The sequence below is a fragment of the Cyprinodon variegatus genome, unplaced genomic scaffold (assembly GCF_000732505.1).
Source record: "Cyprinodon variegatus isolate N-32 unplaced genomic scaffold, C_variegatus-1.0 Scaffold2098, whole genome shotgun sequence".
NCBI lineage: Eukaryota > Metazoa > Chordata > Actinopteri > Cyprinodontiformes > Cyprinodontidae > Cyprinodon > Cyprinodon variegatus.
The window spans coordinates 37299-45987 of record NW_015152551.1 but is presented as its reverse complement, the minus strand read 5'-3'; the positions used below and the strand labels follow the sequence as shown (position 1 = coordinate 45987).

Genomic DNA, 8689 nt, shown 5'->3' with positions numbered 1-8689 from the left:
ATTGGTGAGTCTTAGCTCAGCTTAGAATTTATTGAATTTTAGTGGTGATCTGGTTTGGTCAAAGGATTTTTTTAACCTTTTGAGATAGCTTCTTGATGGAGGCCTGTGCACATGCATAGAGATATATTCTAACAGCAGGATGATAGCAACATGAAAAACATGAATGTTGACATAATAGAGTCTGTTGGATGAAGCAGTCAGAAGGCAGCAGCTGGAGGTCAGAGGTCAGACTACCTCACTGAGGAGTAGATGAGGTCTGATTCCACTGGAAGCTCTGGTAGAACATCAACACACTCTAGAAGGAAAGAAATAAAGGTTAGATAATAACATATGAGACAAAAATTGTGTGATGACATAAAAGTATTAGAACAAAGCTCACAGTTTTTCAGTAAGGTTAGTTACATGAAATACTATCATGAAGGAGAAATCTCTATCTATGTCTCTTTAGTTTGGGGATCTCTGCTCCTGTCATTCATTACTGACCTCCCTTCATGTTGGGTGGGGATGCTTGGCCTCCATAAGCTGAGGGGTTCCTGGTACTTTCTGCCCTTTGGAGCTCAGTTTTTTTTCTACCATTCTAACTATTCTAATACCTAGGCTCATCCATGAGACAAATGTGTGCCCTGAACAAACAGAGGGTGAGTAGAATACTCAAAAATTGTAATCAAGTATAAGCAGAACTACTTCCACTTATTTACTTAAGTAAAATCCAAAAGCAGTTATCTGGAAATTATTGGAAAAAAAACATATGGTAAATCCAAACTGAAAGATTGTTGTTCTCTACTTCAAAAACGCTTTATATTTTAAAGTGGAAAAAAGTTCTATTTTTTATATATATTTTATTTAAAAAGTCAATGTATAACATGGATGCATAAACAGCTGCATTTTATTTAAGTATTAAATTCTGTTTAAAGTAACAGATTAAAGATTAGAAATGAAAAATGTCTCCGGACCTTTACTGGTTGTTGATTTTCTTCATTCGCACTCCACTGATTTTTAATTGGTTACCCCTGATCTATCAAATATATTCATGCTTGGTTTCACTGTTTAGGGCTGAAAAACGAGGTAGAAGCGCCTGTCCTGACCACTGTGGATTCACCTTTTATATGAAAACCTCCAGTTACTCACAGGCAGCAGATTAGTCAGAAATATTACTCAAGTAGAAATATCAACACTTCATATTAATCTTATTCAAGTAAACAGAAAAAATGCAGTACAATAAAATTACTTTAAGAGTATATTTCTTTCCAATTGTAACTAGTTATTGCCCACTTCTGCCATCAAACTATCAAAAGGGTCAAATAGTAAAATGAGAACACGGCTCCATCCTAAATGGACTTCAATCAAAACAGGTTTATCTGAACCTTAGAATGGTTTAACTTGTCAACTTATACACCAAAATATAAGTTGGTGTTGGGATCTGGAGGTTTGTCCACTTTCTCCACCAGAGGGCGTACGAGATCTCCTGGAGCCTGAGCCGACCGAACCACCTGTCTCCCATCTGCTCATCAGGAGATCTGTGCTTAAGGAGGCGGAGGGCTTCACTCCAGTGCCAGAGTGTTTGCCAGTAACGGTTAGCAAGCCTGAGCCAACCTGCCTGTCTGTGAACTCTGACTTTTGTGAACCAAACCTGATCCCGTTTTCTCCTCTCTGCTTCCCAGGTAGATCCTGCCTGAATACCTGAAACTCTGGAGAGTTTCTCTGCCGGTGATCTGTCTGCTCGTTCTCAGTTGAACTCTGGAGAGCCGTCTCTGTCAAGTATCTGCCTGCACGCTCTCAGAAGATTACTGGAAGGAAACTCAATCTGTGATCTGCCTGCACTCTGTAAGCTCTGCCTCCACCTCTGCCCTCAGCCTGCCGACAACCTCTGGACCCCCAAGGTTCCCCCCCTCTGCAGCTCTGCTCCACTCCAGAACAGGTACTGACCTGAACACTCTCAACCTGCAAAATACCTGGACCTCCACTAATCTCTGTCCTCCTCAGCAGTGAACCCACTCGTGACCAGTCAAGTCCCCTCCTGGATCTGATCAAACTGTGTACATTTATTGTAAATAAATCTTTGAACTTTTCTTCTGCCTCCGAGTGTTCTGCATGTGGGTTAGACACATTAATCCGAACATGACAGTTGGATCTGCAGCCTCTTTTTTCGAGGTCGGATTATAAAACCCAGTTTCCTCCTTCATCATTGTTATCTGTCTACTTTGATGCCAAGTTAAGCTCTGATCTAATAGTCCTTGTTCCTGCTGTGGTTTGCCTTAAAGGGATAGTTCGGGATTTTTGACATGAATCTGTATGGCATCCCCATCACCAGTGTCATGCAATCACACTGACTTACCCCTGGCAGCATCCTGTGAGCAGAGTTCTGGTCCACTTTTGGTCAAGCTTAAAGTAGTCCGGCAGGTTTGCTAGTCCCAGCGAAATAAAACGTTTCTCTTCCCAAAACATTATGTGTTCAAAAGAGTGATAATTTTGCATCCCGAAAACATTGTAGTGGAAAAAGTCACACGTCGTTATCACTTGGTCCTATTTTCTCTCTGTTCGTATCAGTGCGCGCCGTCATTCTGACAGCGAGCTCAACAACAGCCGGATGCATGTCTCACTCCGCCTAGCTCGTTGAGAAAATAGGACCAATTGATAACGACGTGTGACTTTTTCCACTACAATGTTTTTGGGATGCAAAAATATCACTCTTTTGAACACATAATGTTTTGGGAAGAGAAACGTTTTATTTCGCTGGGACTAGCAAACCTGCCGGACTACTTCAAGCTTGACCAAAAGTGGACCAGAACTCTGCTCACAGGACGCTGCCAGGGGTAAGTCAGTGTGATTGCATGACACTGGTGATGGGGATGCCATACAGATTCATGTCAAAAATCCCGAACTATCCCTTTAAATTGCAAAAACTATTTTAATAAGGAATTAACATTTGATACATTTAATATTAAGCTAATAATCGGAAAATCTCAGCTATCCGGCAGAAATAACTCTTTCTCAGCCAGCTGGTTACTATGGAGGGTTTAGTCCTCACCCACAGATATGTTTCTAACAGGGACTCCATGTTTCATCTTGAACGGATCAGAACACTAGATGTTCTCTGATCATTTTCAGCTCCTGATGCAGCAGAAGATCCCTGCAGCTCTGCAGACATGAACATGTCCCCTCCTACCTGCTTGGAGGCCTCTGCTTCCATCAAGGCTGTAGAAATAGATCTGGCTTTGGACAGCAGCTCTGTTCCTGGATCAGTGGTTCTGTATTCACAGACCGACCAGAACTTGATGTCTTCCTCCCTGAACTCTGTCCTGAGGAACTGAGAGAAGGTTTCCATCCCATCTGACAGAAGAAAAACACAATGACAGAAACACTGTTAATGCTGAGAGATGAACAACAGAGAGATGAGAGGAGATCTAACTGGGTCAGACCCATATCCAACCCTGCTGAGGAGAACCAGCCCAGTGAAACTGAGGTATGAAACTGATTCATTATTGATTGAACTTCTTCTACAATTTGGGTATAAATTTATAAAAGCTGAAGCATCTGAAGATGTTGTATTTCTAATCTTACTTTTTATTATTTGGGTCAGCTTAGATTCTGCAGGTCATCTTTTGATTTAAACTTTTTGATGATAAACAGGAAAGTGGACGACCACAGAGCTGCTAGTCAGTTAAACAGAACAACCACAGCCTGCAGACACAGACGCTCCAACATGATTTTAGTCTTATGAGGGAATAAATTGAGGCAATAGTTAAAATGAATGAAGTTCCCCAGATCAAGAAGTTCTTTTTTTTTATCTAATGAATATTTTTTGGGAATCGGGTTTAATGTTGACATCATTGTGGCAACAGAAGAAAAGGTATTTATGAATTAAGAAGTTTTTATTTAACCTTTTGACTTTTGACAATTTATCTTCCCCAGTAGCACCAGTAGAACCAGAACACATGCGGACTCAAGAGCAAACAAGATGGCAGGAAGAGAAGAAGAGGAGCCAGTAGGAGGGGGAGAAGGTGTGGTTGACAGTGGAGACGTGCTGGGTTTCTCTGAAATAAAAAAAATCTAAAGCTATAATCCAATTAATGAATGATGAGACTTTAATGATTGAAGTCAGGAAGCAAAGAGATGAAGATCAGTGATCCTGACCTTCAACATAGATCCAGCTGGATGGAGACTCTCCATGACCACTGATGTTACACCTGTAGAGGCCTTCGTCAGAGCTGGTCACATGGTGGAGGGTCATGTGACCTTTGGGCTCAGTCCTGATGAGGGAGCCATCTTTATAGAAAGCAGCTGGGAGGTTGGAGGGAGTGGTCTTTGTTAGACAGCTCAGAGTGACGTCATCTCCCTCCATCACAGGGAGGACAGGACTCTGCAGGATCACTGATCCACCTCAACACAGAGACAAACTACAGCATTTCATCCATTTCCACACAGCTTCATCAACACTAACTCCACAGTCTGATCTTACCAGTGACAGTGAGCTGGATGCTGCTGCTGGCTGCTCCCTCTCTGGACCACCAACACCAGTAAACTCCACTGTCTGATGGGAGGAGGTAGCTGATGGTACAGGTAGAACCTTCTTTTCTCCCCCATCCATCTCCACACTGAGTCCTGGTTCTTCTGGTAGTGTTCCTCCATACAGTCCATCCAGCAGAGCTGTTGTTCTCCTCACAGCTCAGAGACACAGAGTCTCCTTTAAAGAACTGAGATCTGCTGGGACTCACAGTCAGAGCAGCTGGGAGGAGTAATGATAAACTCAGTGATTGAATTTACCGATTATATGACCCGATCATAGGACGACTCTGATTATAAGATGACCGCCTCTTTCCAGGTCAAGATTTTATGAACAAAAAAAAAAGACCAAAAAGAAAAAAAAAGAATGATAAACCAAATTTATTATGTTTGCAGAAGCTATTTTATATTGAGCTGGTAAGAATTTAATTGAAATAATATTGCACTGAAGGATTTGTGCAACGAAAAAACAAGTAAAACACAAGATTTAAGCAACATCTTGCAACATTTCAATTTGAATGTAACTTTGCTCAGCTGTTACTTCTACTCTTTCCTTGCAGCTCTGAAATTTTTTGAAAAGCTTTTCTTTAGTTCTTTGCATTTTTTCAGTCTTTTTGAATGTGCCATCTTCTGACATTGCACTCTGTATCGACTTAGCTTTTTGCTGGCTGACAGTTGTTTGATACCTCTGCTAAGTTGACCACCATTATTTTATAATTGGCATCATAACCCCACCTCCCATATCTTCAAAATTGCCTGACTTTTTATCCACTCTGTTCTGGGCAGCGACTCTCCTATTGTAGCATGCTAGTCACTTCTACTCTGTTGTGATAGATAAAAACCCCAGCCACAGTGATGTCACAGTTTTACAAAAAAAGGCGCCCTCTGCTGTTGCGTTCGTCAAGCAACCCCAGACATCTGCCTGTATAGTTGGTTAGACCCCAATTATAAGACGACTCCACATTTTCACATTGTTTTCAGTGGAAAAAAAATATATTGTTTTATATTCGGACCAATACAGTAAGTTTTTTCACACTGATACTAAAAGTAAAGGACTTCTGCAAACCACATATAAATGTAAATTATCTTTCTTTAAGAAACCCTCAATAACTTTTCTTAACTCTCAATAGTGAAAATGTTTCTAACCTTGGTTTGTTCTGCAGCACAGCAGGAAGCTCAGACCTACAGAAAACACATTTAGACGGATTTAAAATCAAAGTTTAGAGTTTGAGGAAAACATCCAGGATTTCTCTATTGTGGGTAGAGCTTTTCTAATTTATTATTATACTGGGTAATATTTAATAAAAATTTATGATTTTTATCTTGCACTAAAGCCTAATCTTTAAACTTTTAACACTTTCATTAACTTCTGTTCCTCCATCAATCATCTTTAGAGCAGCAGATGTTCTGTACTTACAAAGCAGCAGGCTCTGAGGTGTTTCCTTCATGGTTCCTCTCACTCATCTGACGGCTTTTCATTTCTGGATAGAAACACAGAATAAAGCCCGCCCTCTTCCTCTGTACAGGTTGGTTTTTATCTCTCTTCATCCTAGCTCGGTTGTGCTGAGACCAAATATTAGATCATTATATCTTCTTCTCTGTTGGTATGCTCTTGATTAAAACACTACACTTTACACTACATTTAGTCATTCTCCCATTCACTCACACACCAGGGCTCACTGACAGAAGCGAGGCGACTATGTACAGGCGTCACCAGGCCCTCTGAGCACCAGAAATGGATAATGAGGGTAAGAGTCTTGCCCAAGAACACAATGACTGCTAGTCAGAGCAGAGGCTTGAACCAACAACTCGTTGGTTGCATGTCAAAGGTACAAACTTCAGCATCCAACGAACATCATATGAGGAGGACCAGATTAATGTTTTAACTACTGTCAGCATCTGTGTGTGGTATGTGGTTTTTCACCCTTGAGCACTGCAGGCGTGTTATAAATAAGTCGGCTTTAGGTGGATCAGAAGGCAAGTTAGTGGTCATGTGTTTACCAGAAAATCAGCCAGAGAACTACCCACCTGCATAAAGTGACATCCATCCATCCATTTTCTGTCATACTTGTCCCAAGCGGGGTCACAAGGGGTGCTGGTGCCTGTCTCCAGTTGGGTGAGAGGCAGGGTACACCCTGGACAGGGGGCCTGTCAATCACCATGCAAACCAACAAGTAAATGGTCTTTACTTATATAGCGCTTTTTCAAGTCAGGAGACTTCAAAGCGCTTTACGCTACATTCAGTCATTCACCCATTCACGCATCACTGATCACTGTGGCAAGCTACACTGTAGCCACAGCTGCCCTGAGGTACACTGACAGAAGCGAGGGTACAATACACTGGTGCCACAGGGCCTCTGTTAGTAGATAATGCAGTTGAAGTGTCTTGCCAGAGGACACAACGACACTGAAAGCTGGAGCTGGTGCTTGACTGTCAACCATTCGATTTCACGGCAAACTCCTACACCCGACACAACTGTCCCCCTATATAGTGTCTATCAACTATAAAGTAACATTTCAAATTTAAATTATCTTGAGTTTGGTTTCTCATAGTTTTTTTCTTTTTTTTTTGGTTTTCATGGTAAATATTAACCACGCAGGTAACAAAACCTGGCCTTGGATTTAAAGGAAGATTAAAAAAACTCAACCCTGCTGAACTAGTATGCATGGAAACATGGTTGGCAGCATAAAGTTTACTTGAGTCACATGTTTGTTCTTTGGATGTTATCGAGGGGTTGAAACCCCCGCGCCCACAAGCCACAAACACTCGGTTCCAATCACCTACATATTCCTCTTTACGACATTAATGTACAGTATCTTTGCTCTACTTTACACCTATTTCTCCTCACCTAATTTTATTCTCCAAAGCTTATTTTGAAACATATTTTTGAGCTTTACTCAAAGTTTATAAATTTTCTTCTTTTTTTGCTCATATTTTTGTCGCTAAATAAGCAGTACTTAGGAAAATATTACTTTCCTGAAGTTTTGTACTTTAAATAAGTTGTTTAGCTGATTAGTATTCAATAAATCATGCTGTTAACTTGTAAGTTATTTAGAGAGAAAAAAAATAGTACCTCTGCACACATAGAGAAGGCGGGTTTCACTTGGTATTACTACCTCAACGGAAGAAACAGTCAAATGACTGAGAGGAACAATGAGAGGAGCATCTCTACTATGTCTGCTCTGTAAGTAGAGAAATTCTTAGCTTATTTTTTGCGTTTCCTCTTTTGTTGAGAAACATGATTTAATCACAAAATGATTTGATTTAAATCAGGTGAAATGGATGTAAAGATTTTTCACAGTGTAAAGAAAAATGTCTGCTATCATATTTAGATTGGTTTGAATCAACAAAGTGGGTCTAATCATAACTTTGACATATTTCTCTAAACTATAGAGCAGGGGTGGGCAATTCCAGTTCCTGGGGGCCGGTATCCTGCAACTTTTAGATCCATCCTTGCTCCAACACACCTGAATTAAATGGCTTGGTTACCTCCTTAGTATGCAGTCACTTCCTCCAGAGTCCTCTCAATCATCTAATTATTTGATTCAGGTGTGCTGAACCAAAGGCACATGTAAAAGTTGCAGGATAGCGGCCCTCAGGAACTGGAATTGCCCACCGCTGCTATAGAGTCTCAGTGAGCATGTAGTCACAAGGTTGAAGGTTAAATGAGAATAATTTAATTTAGTGAGAATAATTTTGTCTTTAGGGCTGGCCTTCCTTCATTGTTCTTTAAAAGAGGTTGGTTGTTATGTGTTTGATCATCTTAAATAAAATACACTTTAACAGTTTTGGTTCTTCTTAAAATTTTAGTGGTTTTATTTCCACTCCTCCCAGCTGCTCTGACTGTGAGTCCCAGCAGATCTCAGTTCTTTGAAGGAAACTCTGTGTCTCTGAGCTGTGAGGAGAACAACAGCTCTGCTGGATGGACTGTATGGAGGAACACAACCAGAGGAAGCAGAGAAAAGTGTGATGGATGGGGAAAACCAGCTGGTTCTACCTGTAAGATCAGCTACCTCCTCCCATCAGACAGTGGAGTTTACTGGTGTTGGTCGTCCAGAGAGGGAGCAGCCAGCAGTAGCATCCGGCTCTCTGTCACTGGTAAGATCAGACTGTGGAGTTAGTGTTGATGAAGCTGTGTGGAAATGGATGAAATGCTGTAGTTTGTCTCTGTGTTGAGGTGGATCA

General features: G+C 41.0%; 1 protein-coding gene and 1 long non-coding RNA gene across 2 annotated transcripts; both read right to left on the bottom strand.

Annotated features, from left to right (window-relative positions):
* Positions 1-264: 264 nt before the first annotated feature.
* On the bottom strand, positions 265-3923 carry LOC107105153. The gene is made up of 3 exons (XR_001482327.1): positions 3882-3923; positions 3167-3330; positions 265-295 (listed from the first exon to the last, which is right to left on the bottom strand). It is a non-coding gene; the product is annotated as an uncharacterized LOC107105153 (long non-coding RNA).
* A 34-nt stretch (positions 3924-3957) lies between these two features.
* LOC107105152 (Fc receptor-like protein 4) lies at positions 3958-5951 on the bottom strand (the record flags this gene model as incomplete). The annotated part of the gene is made up of 5 exons (XM_015405272.1): positions 5921-5951; positions 5650-5685; positions 4460-4726; positions 4135-4380; positions 3958-4034 (listed from the first exon to the last, which is right to left on the bottom strand). Coding segments are annotated over exons 1-5 (657 nt in total), but the record flags the coding sequence as incomplete, so codon positions are not given.
* Between the last annotated feature and the right edge of the window lie 2738 nt (positions 5952-8689).